Source organism: Etheostoma cragini, chromosome 1 (genome assembly GCF_013103735.1).
Source record: "Etheostoma cragini isolate CJK2018 chromosome 1, CSU_Ecrag_1.0, whole genome shotgun sequence".
NCBI lineage: Eukaryota > Metazoa > Chordata > Actinopteri > Perciformes > Percidae > Etheostoma > Etheostoma cragini.
In genome coordinates, this window is record NC_048407.1 from 12,494,722 (window position 1) to 12,513,478 (window position 18,757).

General features: G+C 40.1%; 1 protein-coding gene across 1 annotated transcript; it reads right to left on the minus strand.

Annotated features, from left to right (window-relative positions):
* On the minus strand, positions 1–18,473 carry tmod2 (tropomodulin 2). Its single transcript, XM_034870722.1, has 10 exons — positions 18,307–18,473; positions 10,517–10,737; positions 9,354–9,510; positions 4,264–4,386; positions 3,160–3,234; positions 2,944–3,074; positions 2,753–2,860; positions 2,516–2,659; positions 1,955–2,099; positions 1–927 (listed from the first exon to the last, which is right to left on the minus strand). Exons 2-10 carry the CDS (start codon positions 10,640–10,642, stop codon positions 896–898), a joined length of 1,041 nt encoding a protein of 346 aa, XP_034726613.1. The 5' UTR covers positions 10,643–10,737; positions 18,307–18,473; the 3' UTR covers positions 1–895.
* Positions 18,474–18,757: the final 284 nt, after the last annotated feature.

Consider the following 18,757-nt stretch of genomic DNA (forward strand, 5'->3'; position numbering starts at 1 on the left):
AAAACATTATGCATCGATACGTACAGAATTAAATTCATTTAAGTTGCGGAGCCAGCATCTGTTCTGAGGCTAGCACAAATTTAACCGTTACATAACCAGCCAGTCAAGCTGGCTTTACAAGGCAACTCCAATAAACATCTGCAAACCCCCATGCATATGGAATGGATAACAGTGATCTGACCACATGATGACTTATGTTACCTTAGGATAACTTCTAGTATCTAAAGCTGTACAGTCAGAAAAGGTTTGCAGTAGTCATGGCTATGCTATATTATAACCATTCTGCTAGTGAGGTTCTAACAGAATGGTCTACCTTTGCTTCACGTCACTTTCTGATGCTTAAGCCTAGATCGACTTTAGAGCTGTCCCTATTGTTCTAATGACAAATTCTGCTGATTCAATACAGGTATTCCACTGGGAGCTTAGGCCTCAAACTATCATGGTTGGATAAAGGGCTCTGTCAATGTGAGTTTTTGTTTTTCCATGAGATTGTTGTTTCTGTTACTTGGTAATGTTCATGTTTATTCCATATGATGTAACCGCAGTATAAAAAAAGGGTTGAAAGCAAGTAGAAAGTCTGGATAGATCACATAAAGGCTAACAAAAAAAAAAAAAAAAAATGAGCAGCTGAAATCAAAAGACTAATAACAAATCAGATTTACACCTTCAATAACAACATAATAATAACCATAAGTATGAACATGTAAATGGGAGAGGGCAATTCCAGTTATTTCCCTTCTTCTCAGATGTATGTTCTGGTTGAGCGCGCCTTGCCCCGTAGTTTGGCACAAGACTAAAGTTTCCACACAGTGAGATGAGACCAGGGCATTGGCTGAAATTATTCCACGTGGTGAGATGAAATAGGATTGGCTGGGAGACAGGTTGGGCTTCGTCCCTACAGGTCCCCTTCCACTCGCTTCTTGCGTACTAGAGAGTAAAATGAAAAAGAGCAAAAATCAGGAATTATTCCACAAAATTAATGACTGGACAGAGTGAAGGATATAAGAATTAACTGCAAACATGCTACACAACCTTGAACCCACACAGGAATGTTAGTCTATCCATCTATATATCTCTGAATCCATCTATCTATCCATATCTAACTCAATCCATCTATCTATCTATCTGAATCCATCTATCCATATCTATCTGAATCCATCTATCCATATCTATCTGAATCCATCTATCTATCCATATCTATCTATCCGTATCTATCTATCTATTATCTGTCTGTCTGTATCTATCTATTATCTGTCTGTATCTATTTATTATCTGTCTGTATCTATCCATATCTGTCTGTATCTATCCATATCTGTCTGTATCTATCCATATCTGTCTGTATCTATCCATATCTGTCTGTATCTATCCATATCTGCCTGTATCTGTATCTATCCATATCTGTCTGTATCTGTCTGTATCTATCTATATCTGTCTGTATCTATCTATCTATATCTGTCTGTATCTATCCATGTCTGTCTGTACCTGTATCTATCCATATCTGTCTGTATCTATCTCTATCTGTATATATCTATCTATCATCATGAGCTAAGCTGTCAAAGTTAAGACTCATTTCAACAGCATGTGTCAGTGTGTGCAGAAAACAGGAAGTGAGATTTCATCACTCAAAGCTGTGGGATCACGCTGTGTCAATCTCCATACTGTTAATTCATTCAAACACTGACACACTTCGGAGTCACATCCATGCATCAGACCTGTGCTACCGCAACTCTGACAGGATGAGGAGCTAAAAAGAGAGCAGAGGTCGTCACTGCGGACTGACGTCTTACGGAAAAAAACACATTGTAGATACAGATGCGGACAAACTGCAGACATGTTGGAATTGTTACGACTCGTTCTCCCACAGAAAGAGATACCAGGTGGATGAAAACGTAATGGGAAACTAGCTTTAGCAAGTTTAAACAAATCTCAGTAAACTTGTGTGCGTGTGTCATACCCAGATCATTGTTCTTGGTGATAGCTGCTGCAGCTCTGGAGCGAGGTCCTTGCTGGGTGAAGTGGTAGCCAAACTTCACTATGTTGTTGTTCTCTTCCAACATCTTAGCTATCTCCATCTCTACAGTAGTACCCAGCTGCTGCCTCTGAAACACACACCGATACAGAGAGGTCACGACCTGAACATCAGAGTCTGAATTTCACTTTGGTTTAAAGACTAAAGACTTGGTTCAACTTGTTTTGCACTACTGGACACTCTCAACCGGTGTTTTGGGTTTAAATCAGGCAGTGGTTTGTGTTGGTTGGTATTTTTATCAACTGCACACCACATAACAGACATTTTCTTCTAATTAAAAGGTTTTGTGAAACCACTTTATTTAAAAGAGTGCAAAAACATCCTCTGTCATACGTTCCCTGTAATCACCTACAGTGACCCTGAATGATGACAGCAATAAAAAATAAAAAGGAGAAATACAAAAAACAAAAAAACTCTGGTCACTTCAGATGCTGGTGTGCTAATGCATTCAATGTATGTTTGTGTGTGTCACGAAGGATCCAGTACCTGGTTGTCTATCTTGATTTCTGTGAGGGTGTCGTTGTCTCGCAACGCATCAACCAAAGCCTGCACCCCTACCCCGGTGATGAAGTTGGACTCCAAGTTCAAAGCTCGCAACGTCTTGTTCTCTCGCAGCATGTCACTGAACGCCTGGAAGAAGCAGGAAAGAGAGCAAAGATGTAAATATGGTCACGTCTGCTGTCAACAAAGCCATTAAAAGGCCCACAAGCCACTCGCGCTCACCACAGCAATAGGGTCATTACTCCTTGTTGCTGCCAGGCTGAACTTCTTGACGGTTGTGTTCTTCTCCATGGCTTTGGCAAAGTCTTTCAGTGTTGGAATTGGAATGTTCTTAATAAACAAAAAAAACAAAAAAAGTCAGTCTAGTAGCTTATACACACTCTGACACTTTGAAAGCTTGTATTTCTGTGTACCTTAATGTTGTTAAGGTTGACCTCTGTTAAGGAGCTGTCATTGCTTTTTATCCTCTGCAGAGTTTCTTCTACATTAGTGGGATTGGGAGGCTCATCAAACACCGGGTTCATCTTCTCCCCTTTGATCACATCTAGAAAAGACACGCGGGCAGAGGTCAAGACATTCATCCTTTTGGGACTTTTGAATTAACAGTTCAATTCTATGATTGTACTCACTGTTGTAACCCTCTTTGGATGCAGTCCCATCATATGTCTGACTACTGGTGACCAGCGTGTGAACACCTAGGATCGCTGCAAAACAAAGGCAAACCATAGACTCAGCAGCTTTAGTAAGGAATCAGTGTGTAAGCCTATATTCTCCTGGGTAACCAAATCTAGAGGCCATGTAAGAGAAGTAGTGTTATTTTGCTCAGTAAGCCCTTTTATACCCCCATCAACACACACAGGACGGAACCCTGGGAAGGACAGTCATAGGCCGCTTTCTAAACTGCATACTATACTAGCAGTGTGACTTGGCCAAAATGTAGCATGTAGTATGTAAAGAAAAGCAAAAAGCTAAGCAAAAATACCTGTCTGTCGTACTGATTCAGAGAAAATCTACAGTATGCCTCGGACCAGTCTATCTCGCCTACTGTATCCCAAAATGCAAAGCGCCGCAACCGCAGTCATCTGCATTACGCAGAAGGCAATTTCAAAAACGGCCACAGTGTAACTCCCATTTTCCACCAGTTGCGTAATGGCGTTGGAGTCATTAGGTTTCCATTAAAGTCAATGTGTGAATTTCCACTGACTGCAGAACGGCTGCGTTCCGACTCCGTCCCCCCTGGAGCAGATACCCAGAGCTTCTAGCGCTCCGCAGCAAGTCAGCACACGGCAGATGTACAGAAACAATATAAAAATTCTGGTTACTTTTTTCATTAAAATCAAATTAACTCATGGTGGATAACATTTCCGTCCACTACACCATGAAATCACAGCACAGAGTTGTTTCCTCTCTACTCCCCTGGATGGAAACAAACTGTTGTTGTTTTTGTGGTTCTATTCCTCATAAATTTGCAAGATCTCGTGGTTCCTCGTGACTTCAGCTGTCAGTCATGGCCGCAGCCTTTCCGCAACAAATCTGGACCTGGTGGGTATTGACGGCGGAGCCAACACGCAGCCGTTGACTGCAATCGGTGGAAATCAAGTGTAAGGTGCTTGTGTTTTACTGTCCTAGCACACTGGGCTCTTTTTAAATAAAGCCTCATACAGATTTAGGTTTTCGAAACCTTTTAACAATGACTTTATTAGCTTTCTCAAAAGGTATTTATAGATCCTTACCTGCTAGATCACACAGTTCTGTATCTGTGGCACTCGACAGGGCTTCCTCTAATTCTGGATCGAGGGTTGTGACTTCCTCCTGGCGGGTTTCCATTGGCTTCTGCTTAGGAACAAATGCTTTACCTGTGGAGAAAGAGAAAAAGGACAGTGAGTAAAGAAGAACTTCTAAACTCCAAGGTGATTCAGCCCTCATAAAAACGAGGCAGGCAATACATTACTTAAACGTCATTACAGACAGAAGAAACGGGTACATGCAGGCCAGGGGTGAGTTTTATGGGATTTTACACAACCTCCGATATCTATAAAGAAAAAGTCCAACAGTTACCTGTCCATTAGTGTGCCTCGTTATTCTCCTAACCATTCCTATCCTTGTGCCACAGTCTAAAACTGCATGACTACCAAGTGCTGTGAGTCTTTAAGGGCCTTGAAATGGTCATTGCTCTCCTTTGCTGTTGGGCTTCTCCCATTTCTAGTTATTTTTACACTGTAAGTTTCTTGGCTTGTTTACTTCAATACATTAAATATTTTATGCTTCTTTGCAATCAGATGCAGAGAATTAGCACAGATCTTCATACATATTTCACTTTGGCAGCTTCTGTAGTTATTTTTGTTGGTAAGTTTTGCAAAATCCGATTACATTTGCTTTGATTGACTGAAAGAAATCCTTGTTTAGGCCAGCTTAAAATAATGGTGATGTTTCTGACAAGGAAGTGAAGTCTGAACAACAGAACTGGGCTGTTTAAATTAAGTCTGGGCCTCCTGCAGTTTTACACAACATTCCCCAACCATCAGTGGTTCATGACTGTCTGACAACTCTGGTATTGCCATAGTAACCTATCTGGAGAAAGCAACGGAAAGAGTGCAGGAAGTCATGGAACAATGACTGGACTGGAGCCTAATCTAAACTGCACTGTTGGGGCAACAAACACTTGTACTGGATGAAGGCAGCCTCCAGTGGGTGGCATTCACTTCTATATGCCTGTCTCCTTAAACAAAAACACCCCAAGAACAGGCCCTCCCTCTTTCCCTCCTAAGTCAAGCCAGTCAAATTGTTGAAACTGGTCCCAAGTGGGGGCTCTGGCACTTCCTGAAAGCCAGTAAACAGTAAAATAGAGTCATCAGGCAGTATCCTGTGCCAGTCCCTCTGGAGCGACATTTAGCCATTCAGCAAAAAGAAAGACTGAGCCAAGAGGCCGACAGCCCCAGAGTCTTGTGATCTGTATGATCCCGCAGGAGATCTCCTCATGGACTAAAAGAGGAAAACACATTATGGTACAACATTGTACAAACGGGAAAATAGGCATGACATCAATTACACAGTGTCTGCCTGTAACTACAGTATCGGGGCTATTGAGGTTCTTTCCAGTCAAAGAAATGCACCATTGCCTTAATTTAATTCCATGTGACAAGTCATTCATCAATGCCATTAAGTCTGGTGCAAATACTAAGACACGTAATACATGACCCTGGTGCGTGGCATGCTGATAGCGGTACTGTACAGCTGGTTGTTGTTGTTTTTTTAAACAGAAGATAACAGTTTACAACGACACACTTAAAGGTGTGGTGTGTAGGATTTTGTGGCATCTAGCCATGAGGTTTAGGATTTTAATCAACTGAATACCGCTCCCATCAGCCCTCCCTTCTCGAGCTTGAGGCTGAATATACGATGACCTTGAGGTACCGTAAAAACAAAAAGGGCCCTCTCTGCAGCCAGTCTTTGCTCTAGGGTTTGTGGTTGGCCACATAGAAATGAGGAAAATATGATGTCATCAACCAGTAAACTGAACTATTATTGCATCTTGCACCGCAAATTTGCCGCACCTGATTTATTGCCTTTGCAGTGCTAGTTCCCTGTTACACATGGCTGCTTAATGGCAAATGCTTCAACTGTGAAAGCAGTTTAAAACAAGTGAACACTTGTGGCGTTTTGGTACAGAGCTGCTGTGTGTTTGTGTTGTTTCTGGTCCAACAGCCACACCCTCCACTGTAACCTCATGATATTTATCAGACTTGAACAGAAGCATGTCTTGAATGCTCCAATTAGTGTAACAAGTAATACATATTTAATTGTGGCAACACATATTAAACCTCAACTGAACCCCACTGTTATGTCAATAATGTTCCCAAACTCCAAAGGAAATCAAGGATGACAGAAGGAATGGACAATGGATTATAGATTATATTAAGAGAACTGATCCAATATAAAGGCTGTAGTGGTTGCCATGGCATTTAAGTAGGCTGTTTTCCGCTGAATTATGTGTGTTATTGTGACACGCACACACACACGCACCCACACACCCACCAGGGGGTGAGTTTAACAAGGGGACGAGAATCAGCTACATTCCACAGAACCACCACAGTGATTTGAGTTTTCCATGCTGTCAGAGGGTGTGCACACGCACGCAGAGAATAATTTCTAACAGGCTAGGGTTGGGTCAGATCCATGTTTCCTCTCCAGTGAGGGAATAGCGCTTAGGTCTCTGGAGGTCCCAACAAAAGGAATTCCTCTAGACAAGATTGTCACCCAGATTTGTTTCTATTCCCGTCTTTTCTGTCATGATATCACATAAAGCATCTCCTTTCTCACTCTTTCAGAAGGTGACTTAGATTACCACAGTCTTAAAACCTGTTTGAACCGTACTGGTTTCCCTTGAGAAGATCAGGTTATTTCAGTTACAGCAACATTAATCCCACCTGGTTCAGGCACTGGGTGCTCCTTTTGCCTTTCTGTATTGTATTTCCTGCCCCAAACATCTGTGTTGTGACAAAACTCAGGGGTCTTCTGACAATTGTGTTCCCCTTTAGGTAGACATCACAGACTGTTGCCATGATGATGCATCCCACATTTAAATCCTATTTTCACTCCTTTAATGCCAATACCAAGGCCTGTGAAAAGGCCTGATAATATAAATGTGTGAGCATCACATACAACTGATCAGAAGTAACAGGAAGTGGGAAGTAACAAAGTACAAATACTTACTGTACTAAAGTAGATTTTTCTGATGTTTTTACTTTGCCATTTTTCTGTTGCAACTTTTTACTTTTACATTTGAACACAAATATCGGTTCTGTCTGCTCCTTACATTTTACAAAACTGGCTCGTTACGTTAGTTTTGTACAAGAAGTTGTCATGTCAGAGAATAGAGCGGACACACGTCTCCCACCGCGAGCGGGTGCGTGCACCAACCGGAGAAAAAGTGAGAGAAAAGAGAAAAAAGACTAGCTGTCCGGAGGATAAGATGTGTGTGCATCTTTGAGACTGTAAGTCTAATAACTTATGTTGTCAGTTCAATTAAGCTTGTTGTTGTGTTGGTCTATAGTTCTTGCACATTTAAAGTAAGTTAGCTAGTGATTTTGTTGTGTGTGTTCTTCACCTGCTAGGTTGCACGTTGCTTGATCTTAATGAAGCATCAACAGTTTCATCAGCTTTATTCGCATGAGGTTTTTTACCGAACTTCAGGTGATTCGATTGACAAGTGGATGGAAACTTAGCTAGTGAGAAGTTGTCTAAGTCCGTGTTTTGGGCCAAAGTTGGAAACCAGAATCAGTTTAAAATACAGTCTTAATCTCGTCCTCACTAACAAGTTTCAAATCATTTCACTGGAGTTACCATTTTTATTGTTTGCGTCATCAACACCGTATTCAATCTAATTGGATGGGAATGTACTGTACGTTGCATTTGACGCACCACTAAGCCGACTCGACAGATTCGGTGGCATTCTGCATTCATTTGCAGCAAATCAATGCGGCTTGATGCTGCTAAAGTTAGCACATAGTAGTACGGATGGCGACATGATTGAAAATGAAGAAAACTGATTTTCAGTTGATCTGTTTCTACTGAACATCAGCAACAGATCACATGTAGAGATTTTTGACAGCTACTCTGCTATAATAAAACAACTGGAGACTTGTGTACAAGCTGATATGTGGGTCTGATTTATTTTATTAAATCGGAATCGGTCCAAAGTGTTTCTGTCACTTCCACTAGGAAATGGCTGTAATCTGTCCAGTTTGTGAGCGGATTTATGTCATTGCCCCTGGCTGCGGCCGCCCGCTCTCGTCCACTTTACAGGCGAGGCACAGTTTATCTCAAACTGTTTGTGTATGCTTCGTGGTGCAGGTGGGGACATTTTGTTTTTGTTGCCGTTTGTACACCCTGGGCTGTCGACAGACACCGTATTTTGTTTAGCTTCAGCTCGCGGATAGCGAGGAGATGTTTGCTGTATATGAAAATAAAATAGCCTAAAACACGTGCGACATTGCTTAGGGCACCTTTAAGTGCTTTGAGGTCCTTCTGTAAGTAATTCTGAGGTACGATAGTTCTGGAGAAAGCTACAAGCAGCAATATCACAGGCCAAGTAATCAAACACATCCATTTTCAACAGGCACTGTACTAGTTTTTATCAATAAACAAAATCAAACATAGAAATCTGTCTCATTTAAATCAGCTTTTAGGCTAAGAGCTGCATACTTTTGTTAAAGAAAAACCTCAGCTTGAGCACAGTGAGTCAAGGTTTACTAATCTCTAAAAACTAAACTTAACATAAATAAACAGATGGATTCAAGACATTTAATCATAACCCTGCCTCCCCTTTGGGACTGCCTACCTCCTATCTGCCTCATATCCACTGGTACAAACACACACCTCTCCCACAGGGCTGTATGTTGCATAAGAGCTGACACTCATTAATAATACCTGCTAAGACAGCAGAACAGTAATGTACTGCTGATACAGACACACACACAGACGCACGCCTTGGTTTTACGTCCCCTGAGAAACACATTACTGACATGTGATAACAACACAATAATGATGTTCTTAATGAGAGCTAGGAATTGTACAATACTGAATAGCTCACCTATTGGAATTTGTTTTCTGGTGTTTTTTCTGTTTGTAATATTATCTTAACTGTAAGAATTAAGTTTCATTTTTAAAGTACAACAAATTAAAAAACAAACATACAACAAGTGTTATCACACAACCAAGGACGGTTATTCTGCAACTTTCTCCGTTTGGACTTTTAGTCATGGAGGGTTTGAAATAGTAAATATTCATGCTGGAAAAATTCTCTGTAGACAAACACACACACCTTTTCTTTCCCCAGTGAAGGGCACTACATCATCTCTATCCTTGTACTCCATGGCTTCCTTCTCCAGGTATTTGAGAAGGTTTTCCCTGTTGAATGTTCCTGTTGCTGTCTTAGTTGTATGGTCCTTCTGACGTAAGCCCGCTGGGAGAAGAGCATTCTGAGGAGAAGAGACAAGGAGACACATTAGACCTGTCGACTGATGAAGACTTTAATACACTCACTCTAGATGTGGGTAAAAAGGTAAATAATAAATGTATCTTGTTTTTATATATATATATATTCCTCAAAATAAGAAGTATACATACTATGAACTTGTCAAATATGATGCTTGTAAACCAAACCTCATGGCTAAAAATGCAACCATCCCTGAACCGTTTGTTGGAGGTGAGTCAAAACCTGGAGGAGGTGAACAAGGATGTGTGGAAATTCAGAAAGGTCTGTCTAGCCAGCCTGGGTTTATTGAAACTAAATGCAGTGCTGCTTTTTGTGAACACACTAAATTCTACTTTGCCTATTTAATGACATGGGATCCAGAAATTATTATTTTTCCACTCTTGCTGACTGTTTCCTGGTGGCCTCGTGGGGTCAAGTAGGGTGATTTACCTTGCTCGGTTTAGATGGAATTTAAAGAAAACGGCCAGACTCCTGGGGCGGGGTGGGGGAAGATATCATTTTGTTCTCTCTAGCTCTACCCACAAATAAACAAACAAAACACTTCGGCGGTCTGCTGACAGAGCTGCTGCAGCGGAGACTTAATTGATTTTAGCCAACAATGGAGACTGGGAGATAAAAATCCACCATTGGATTTTGTTCAATGCATCCCAGGAATTTCAACTGTTATGAGGTGGTAGAATATATATTTTAGTGGATTCCATTTCCCTAATCTGCTTCAATGTCCACTTTCTACTTCAATTCACTAGACGTACTACAACACCGACAAAAGGTAAATATTTTTCGATAACAGGTAAATCTAGGTGTATTTTTCGTGAAAACTGTGACAAAACTGTAGTTATGTAATTATGACTGAAAAGATTTTTTTGTGCAAAAAGATGTCTAAAGTTAGTATTTTTTTTTTGGGGCCATTCCCAAATAAATCCCTTTGCCACAGAACTTCCTCCCACTGAAGAGCCCTGGAGCTCCTCCAATCCTCACTGAGTCCTGACCTCAGGGTCTATCTCCTCGAGGGCAGTCTCCAGCTGTTTGAGCTCCTCCGCAGTCAGCTTGTTGAGGATTTCATCTTCGTCGAGATCCTTGTACTTTTCCAGGTCCTTCTTGAATGACAGCGCCATGGTGCCGGCTATAACTTGCTAAGCAACACGGAACAGCAGACCACAGCCACAATGTTCCCTCTCAGGCTAACTGCTCCAGAACAGGAAGAGGCTACCTGGAGACACACAGACACATATACATACAGTCACACACACCCAATTATACATTCATGATGGGGCAAAACATATATTTGGATTTGTCAGACTAAAACATGTCTAAATTAAAATAAACATTGTATATCTCATCCCCGTGAAACAATAGTCGATCACAGCTGGGCAATGAGGCCTGCAATGACACACACACACACACACACACACACACACACACACACACAGCTGAACAAAGGAAGTACTTTCTCAGGCTCAAACAAATCATCTCCCACCACTCCCATTAGGATCATCAACAACTCTTTGAGAAACCCAAATCTGTGCTACTTTGGAATACATGAACGACTTAAAAAATGACTCAAAATGAGTTTATTCCACTGGATATGAAATGTATGTTTATATTTTACCTTCTAGGGACTAAGGGCCTGAAAATCAAGCAAACCGTCACAGTGGCAGGAAATGCAGGACTAACCTCTCTAAGTACTGTAGATGTTTAAGAACATAACACTACAGTTAAGATTAAATAAAGCTTAGAGAAGTGAATGAGTTAGGGAGTGAGTGTTCACCCTGTCAAACAAAATGAAGAGCCTTCACTTCCCTCTCCCACGCCACGGTCCGAACAGTAAATGACCTCATGATTTCCCAGATTCCCTGCAGGACTCCACAGATGGTCTTAGTTGTAATCAGTCTCACACACACACACTTAACTGTATACACACTTAAAACTCTACTTTCCCAAATGATTTGCTCATGCCACTGTTGAACAACAAGCAAGCACAAAAAGTAGTTACTGGCAGAAAATATTGCAACAGCCTCACCGATGCATGTCAATTGGGAAATACAGCACCACCATCATTGAAAAGCACTAAACCTGTTTACAGCAGCAACATCGCTCTGGTTTAGTCAAGAATTCTTTAAACTTTTAGTGCCATTTCCCTGGAGCTGTCTGAGCCTGACACAGTCTGTGTCTCTTGTAGCGTTCCCCTCGCGTCCTCCATTAGACCACTACAACTACACACATTTCTTATTTATTATGGAAGGGTCATACAGAGGCAGGGGCATTTGCAAACCAGAGAGCCAGAGATGTAGCTGGGCTCAAATGTCAGCAATGATGACAATAATGACAGCGTATGAATATAATGGGCTACAATACTAATGTCACCCTGATTAGATTAGAGTCAACTTTATTGTCATTACACAAGTACAAGGCAAAGAAATGCAGTTCAGGTCTAACCAGAAGTGCAATAGCAGTAAGTACAGGACATACAATGTATTCATAAGTGCAGGACATGGATATGTACTGAATAAATATAGAAATGAATACTGTACGGTACTTTTATCCAAGTTTGGAAAACAGAGTCAGTACAGTGCATGACTAGTGCACAGCTACTGCAGGATATAATCACAGCTACCTGGGGGGAAGGAGATTAGCCTTTTAAGCTGTAATGAAGCTAAGCTAAAGCTAGTGCTGGACAAGCAAGGTGGGGAAAAGAAACTAACTACCCAATGTGAGTCGAGTGCAGATGTGAGTTGTGAACGCATCACTTTGCGACAAGTAGCCTACAATAACTAGCTAACTGCTAATGAGAGACTTCTGTAATGACAACACAGTAAAAATGGACCTACATGACGAAGTTTGTTTACTGCTGGCTACAAGTTAGCAATCAAACACAACAAAGGCCGTCAGTTAAATGGCGTTTTGAGCTAACGTTAGCAATCAAACAATCATAGTTTTTGAAATGATTTCCATTCTTCTGTTGTTTGTAATGGCATAAGTTTATTATTTTATGGATTCCACAAATTTCAGTATGACATGTTATGTTGTAAACCACTTACACAAATGACGTTTTATATAAGCATTATATAGGACAGACTCTAAATATCCCATGAATCCAAATCGTATGAAAATTGTGTGTATGGATGCGTGTGTGTGTGAGTGCTGCGCCCACAACAGCAGTCTTCTGTGCTATGATTTTGGAACAGAGCCAGGATTTGTTTCTCATGACGTCATAACAAGCCTTTGTTTGCATGTTTTGGAAAGGGGAGTTTTGTTCATCTTTCATAATCAACACCGAGATGTCCAGGGACACGAAAAACACATAAAGAGGCTTTACTGCCATTATGTGAAAATGAAGACTTTGATGTGTATATATACATCCATACCTAACTTTTCATTTCCCTTCACACCATTCAAATCTTTTCTAGCCAGTGAGAACATGTGAAAACATTTGTCTTTGTGTCTCATGTGGAGTTTAGCTTATCGCTTTCTTGGTTCTAATTTTGGTTAAATTACCCAGACTAATTCTAATAATGTGCCGAAGGCAATGATGAGATGACATTTCTGGCCAAGGTCTGGAAAAAGAAAAGACGTCAGCCTGGGATAAGCGTTAGGTCATGCGCACAGACACAGACACACAAACGCACACACACACACACACACAATGCTCTTATGACAAGGTCAGCTCAAAATAATACCATTTACCATATTATCCTACTTTTCACTTTGCTTACAAACAATTCAACACATCTAAAACAACCACCATTGTTTACAGTGAGGTCCAGAAAGGGATAATGATGTCGATGGGTGGACTCAGGCTGAGGTGGAGACACAGAGGATCTATTAGTCCAGTCTTATTGATTCCTTTCTCCTTCTCCCTGCTAATCCCTCGAGATAACAACAGAAGGCTCGGAGCCAGTAATAACACTGCAAATCTGTCTCCACTGTAAGGTCACCCTAGACACACCTGTACAACTTAGGCTATTTTTGGTCACATATTATTGAGGATTGCACAAGAACAAAGTCAAAAATATTTAAACCACTTAAGTTCATCCGACAGGCTAAATGTTTAGTGATAAAGCCCGGCTGAATTAACAAATGCTGTAAGATGTACGATCACAAGCGCCAGACAGATGTGGGCTTTTTGAAATGGATACGAATTCTGATTTTGGAGGGGAATATTCAGTGATTACCAAAATGGCAGCCAATATAGTGATTTTATGAGCTGGAATGAAAATAGGCCTTTTTATGTGGATTATGTAGCGATTTTGCACAGATACAACAATGCAAAGGTATGCAGTAGGCTGCTTTTTCAAAGCAAATTCTATTATATTTCTTTATTTACAGACTCAAGGTCCAGATATAAAAAAGTACACTCAACACATTACAAAAGGGGTTCAGACCAAACACAAACATAAATACATATAGACAAACTGATCCCCAAAAATATCACAAAAGAAACACACATACATACAAATCTACAAATTGCAATGTGCAATAATTAAATCAGGTACAGGTGCGTGTTCTAGTGATTCCATAATTTTGACAAATATCTGATATCACTAAGTGGAGAATTGATTATAGCATTTAAAATTGTATTATTTGACTCAGTTAATCGACATAACCTTGATAAAGAATATTTTACAATAATATACAATGTAAGGGAGGGAATGTCTTGACACCTCACGATTCAATTCCAACAATTTAGTTCTAAAACAATTGTCGATGCAACAATTCTTTTTAATGTGCTGTACATTTCCATTTGGGATTCTAAAAAAATATACATATAAAACTGACTGATTTGACATATGCAGTATTTGTGAAACACAAGTTTTAATGAATTGTTTTGTCTCCTGAGGTTTTTATTTTGTAGTCATATCATGCTTAAGCCTTAAACGTGCTTGTGAAAGTCCCCTTCTCTCAGTGATCTTGCATGTCAGAGGCTCAGTCATGTTTAAAGGTGGACAATTGGCTTCTTAGAACATGAAACATGGGCTGACCAGACGTAATGTGATAAAGTAGATGGTCAGCCTGTATTGCCTTGTTATTTTATGTACTATATGTCTTATTAGATCATGTGTATATACAAAACATACTCTAAGTTGTTGTCCATTATCCCATCCTATTTCAGGCATTATGTTTTTTGATTTGTCTGGAGACAACACCATTTTTCAAATAAAATGTTGCACACGCACACACACTATATATATATATATATATATATATATATATATGATTATTAACTTAGAATAGAGCTCAGAATAGAGCATTGAATCGAATCTAGAGAGAATGGCGATGCATCTAAGGATCTTAATAAACATCATGCAACAATCAAGCGTTTTCTACATTATACGTTCTGTAAAAAAGGTTTTCATATTGGTGTATATCGGACACAGGACGACGATACCAATTCCAATTCCTGAACTAGCGTATCGGCAGATACCGGGTACAAATCTGATAACGGTGCATTTTTTTTTTTTTTATAATAATAATGATAAGTGCCTACCATCCTTCCTTCAACTCACTTGACATTAATGGTTACTCCCCAATGTCAATCGGGACGTAAGACAGCTGTATATTACTAACCCTGTCTCAGGTTAAACCCTTTGAAAACATACAGAGTATGAATAGAACGGTCTTTATTATCTAGTTTGACAGTCGGTCTTAAAAGAAAAAGAACATAAATTAATTATATGAAGTGTATTTTTGGACAAAGATATGTTGTATTGGATCGGTGCATAGACTTGTGTGCTACCGATAGCAATACCATCATTTTAGGCAGTATCAAAGGTAGAGCTGGGCGCTATGGAGAAAATCCAATATCAACATTTTTGACCAAATACCTCAATATTGATACCTCAACCATGTTGTAGTGTTGAGTATTGGTGCTTTCATAAAATATTTACACAATAAGATTTTAGATAAATCATCATCAGTCACCCAGTTCTTTTAAAAATTAATAGAAGATAGGGTTGGGACGAGACACCCAACTCACGATACGAGACACAAAATTTGGTTCACAAGATTGAGACCAGATTTTAACACTATTTTACAGAAACATTCAGTGAAGAAATAAGACTGGAAAAGTAGTCCTTAATTCAATCAAAAGTAATAAAAATGAAAAACTAGCACTGAGTGCTTTTGCCACCAACTCTCATGTATAACTAACAGTTACACCGTTCCTTATTGCAAGCTTGTACAGAGCCCGTTGATAATGTGCATGTTTGGAACGGGCCGATTGCTTGGCCTGTGGTATTGCTGCTTGTAGAATTCTTCAAAACCAAATTGTACCCCAAAATTACTCGCAAAAGTAACGTTAGCTACATTATTTGGCTTGACCTACACTCGGATTTATTTTGCAATAAACCACTAAACATCCATGGCTTTCACAGAGAGATTTTTCCTTCTGCTAACGCTCTATAAAAGTAAACTCAAAGTCAACTTTGGAGAATAGGTGGGGGATTTTCAATGCTAATTTAGAGGCTGCAGCTCTGAACTTGTGTATGGATATTGCATGACACTTTTTACCTAGACGCCAAATCCTGTCACATTTTAATCTCTAATAATAGAAGAGGAGAAAGTGAAATGTCCGTTTCACCACCTCAAACAAAGCTTAGCCATGTTTTTACGTGAAATGTCTGAACATGTTTGAGGTCAAATGGTGGTGCTGCATCTTTAAAAAAAGTGATGTTGACAGACTACTAGATTATTTGGCCATTAAGTATGTGATATGATATCAGACGCCATCCCAGATATCTCTGATTATATTACCCTTAGCAGCTAAAACGTTCATCTCTGTGAAGTATTACATAAGCAATAAATATCCAGGTTGCCAGCACTGTTTTAGATCTCAGAGGCAGAAGGAGGAATAGTAACTTGCAGCGCAGAGATGAACAGGAAGTACTGACTAGTTATTACAGTATTATAGAGCACCGCCCCATCAACGCACAAAAAGACTATAGTTAGTATGACCCAGCTCTGCTACCCATGGGACAAGAGTCTGCACCTCCTCCCACCTACAATTTTTATTCTCTACCTTTCTGTCTCTCCACCCTGTTGTTTCTCAGTTCTCCTTCATCCTTTTTATCTTCCACCTCCAAAAGGTGCCTTAAAGTGTCAGAAATGATAGGAAACAGATGGAAATAGACCAAGATAGAAACAGAGGGTCTGATTATGCAGTCACTAAAGTACTGTATGTTCACTGCAACACATGAACTAGTAGAACCAGTAAGGCAATATAGGTGTTGGGAGAAAAAATGTGATTAAATAGTTATATTGCAGAGATATATATATATATAAATTAGACCCAGTCCATGTTATGTCATCAGTCAATGTGACTGGAAAATAAAACAAGCAACATGTATGTTGTTCATCCACTCAAGCCTGTTCTGTCCCTCCAGATCTTGTACAGACCTGGCAAGGGCCCGACAGGAAGTGGTGTGACCTCAAAAAAACACACATGATTTGCATACTCCCCTGTTAAGGCCACACACTAACTTAGTATATAATGACAACAGATTTCAAGTTGTGCCTTGACTTTCAGTTCAACAAGGACCGGCATGGGCTGTAGTAATGATACAGGTTCAAGAAAGGTTGCCACTTTCACGACTTTGTAAAAACTAATGGCAGTTGCTATTGCCTAGTCTGGTTGCATTACAACAAGGGTGTAACTGAACACTGACAGCCAGGTTTCACTCTCAAGTGAAAGGTATGGTTAAACCAATACTATCTGAGGAGTGTGTTTATCTGCAATGCAGAGCATGGTAAGGTATGGTATGGTAGGCAGTATCACCAAAATGCCATGTCAGCGGTCACCACAACATCCCACTCAGTTACCTGCTGCACACCTTCAGGAGGGTCGCCTTGCTTTAGGCTTTAATGAAAAAGGGAGAAAACCCCACTTTACTAAGCAGACTTCCTACTTAAGACTTGGACCACACCCTTCATTTACCATTGAGCCCTTCTGCTGGTCGAGCTAACTTTGTGAACACACATGTAAACCCTCACATTACCTCTTGAACAAGGAGTGTCAGTAGTGACACAATAACCTATCGAACAAGTAGAACTGAAGCTAAAGTCACAGCCTTCCCCATACCGTGCACACTGACACCGTGTGAGTCATCCCACTAAGAGTACGTCGTTGAAAACACAAACTTCTGGGATCAACAGACAATCACGGTATTGATGGCCGGTCAGTAAAATGCCTTGTCAGGCTGAAAGGGAGGGGCAGCTAAGATTAAATTCAGCCTATATACAAATAGCAAGTCAAAGGCTACACAATGAAAGAACTATGAACCGAACAGATACCACAACCGTTACATGAAATCAGTATTGCCGTACAATGGTATCATATCGCACTACCAATGAGTATGTTATGTTCCTTTGGTCTTAAGTTATCTGCCCTATCTGAAATAGTTGCATCCATCTCTTGTGGACATAGCGGGTTATGAAACAGCGTTAGCTAACTCGCTCATGACATGTTTATGATTATCACGCTGACAGTCAACACTTTTGATAGTGATAATCATCGCCTTGCAAAAGATACCACACATTAGCTGAGAAATAGTTAAAGCCTGACCAAGCAGTTTATGGGACATTTACTTTGGAAACGTAGCTAGCTAGCGTTACATTACTTGGATACAGCTTAGCAGCTAACACGCTAACGTTAACAGTTGACTCAAGTTGCTAGCCTAGTAGCTAAACCAGCACATATGCAAGTGACAGTGTATAAACAATACAGCTAGCAAGTTCACTGAATTGACAAAGCAATTCCAATAAACCGAGCTATTTATGTCCTTACCTGAGGCTATTGGGACCAAACTAAGGAATCTCCAAGTTACGCCCGTCTTCCCACTGAATGCGATGTCTACAGTGCTTGATTTCTCACTCAGTCCAAGGGCGGTAACCATAGGTAGGAAGACCCAGAGATTTCTCTGAGTGATGTCTAGCTGAACCAATAGACAGAGAGTATGTCAGGTGTGAACCAATGGTGTAAATTTATCCGCCTTTTTCAGCTAGAAGAACCAATCAGATGATATATATGGAAGGAAAATAAGAAACAATAAAATAAAAATAAATTAACGGCATAGGCTACTGTTAACTAATTCATACATTTTTTTCCTAACTAAAAACAGGTATCTATATCTTGTTAACCAAAACTGAAAATTGAAAAAAAGAACAGCTGTATCACTGTAGGGCAATTAATTAGATTTGGATGATTGCATTGACTTGTAATGACATCTCCATGAAAA

What these genes read in the sequence shown, in the direction of transcription:
- tmod2 (XM_034870722.1), bottom strand. Translation starts at nt 10,642, where the DNA reads ATGGCGCTGTCATTCAAGAAGGACCTGGAAAAGTACAAGGATCTCGAC. An exon ending in ATCCAAAGAGGGTTACAACA is followed by an intron (nt 3,075 to 3,159) that starts GTGAGTACAATC and finishes TGTCTTTTCTAG; the next exon opens with ATGTGATCAAAGGGGAGAAG. An exon ending in TCAACCTTAACAACATTAAG is followed by an intron (nt 2,861 to 2,943) that starts GTACACAGAAAT and finishes TTGTTTATTAAG; the next exon opens with AACATTCCAATTCCAACACT.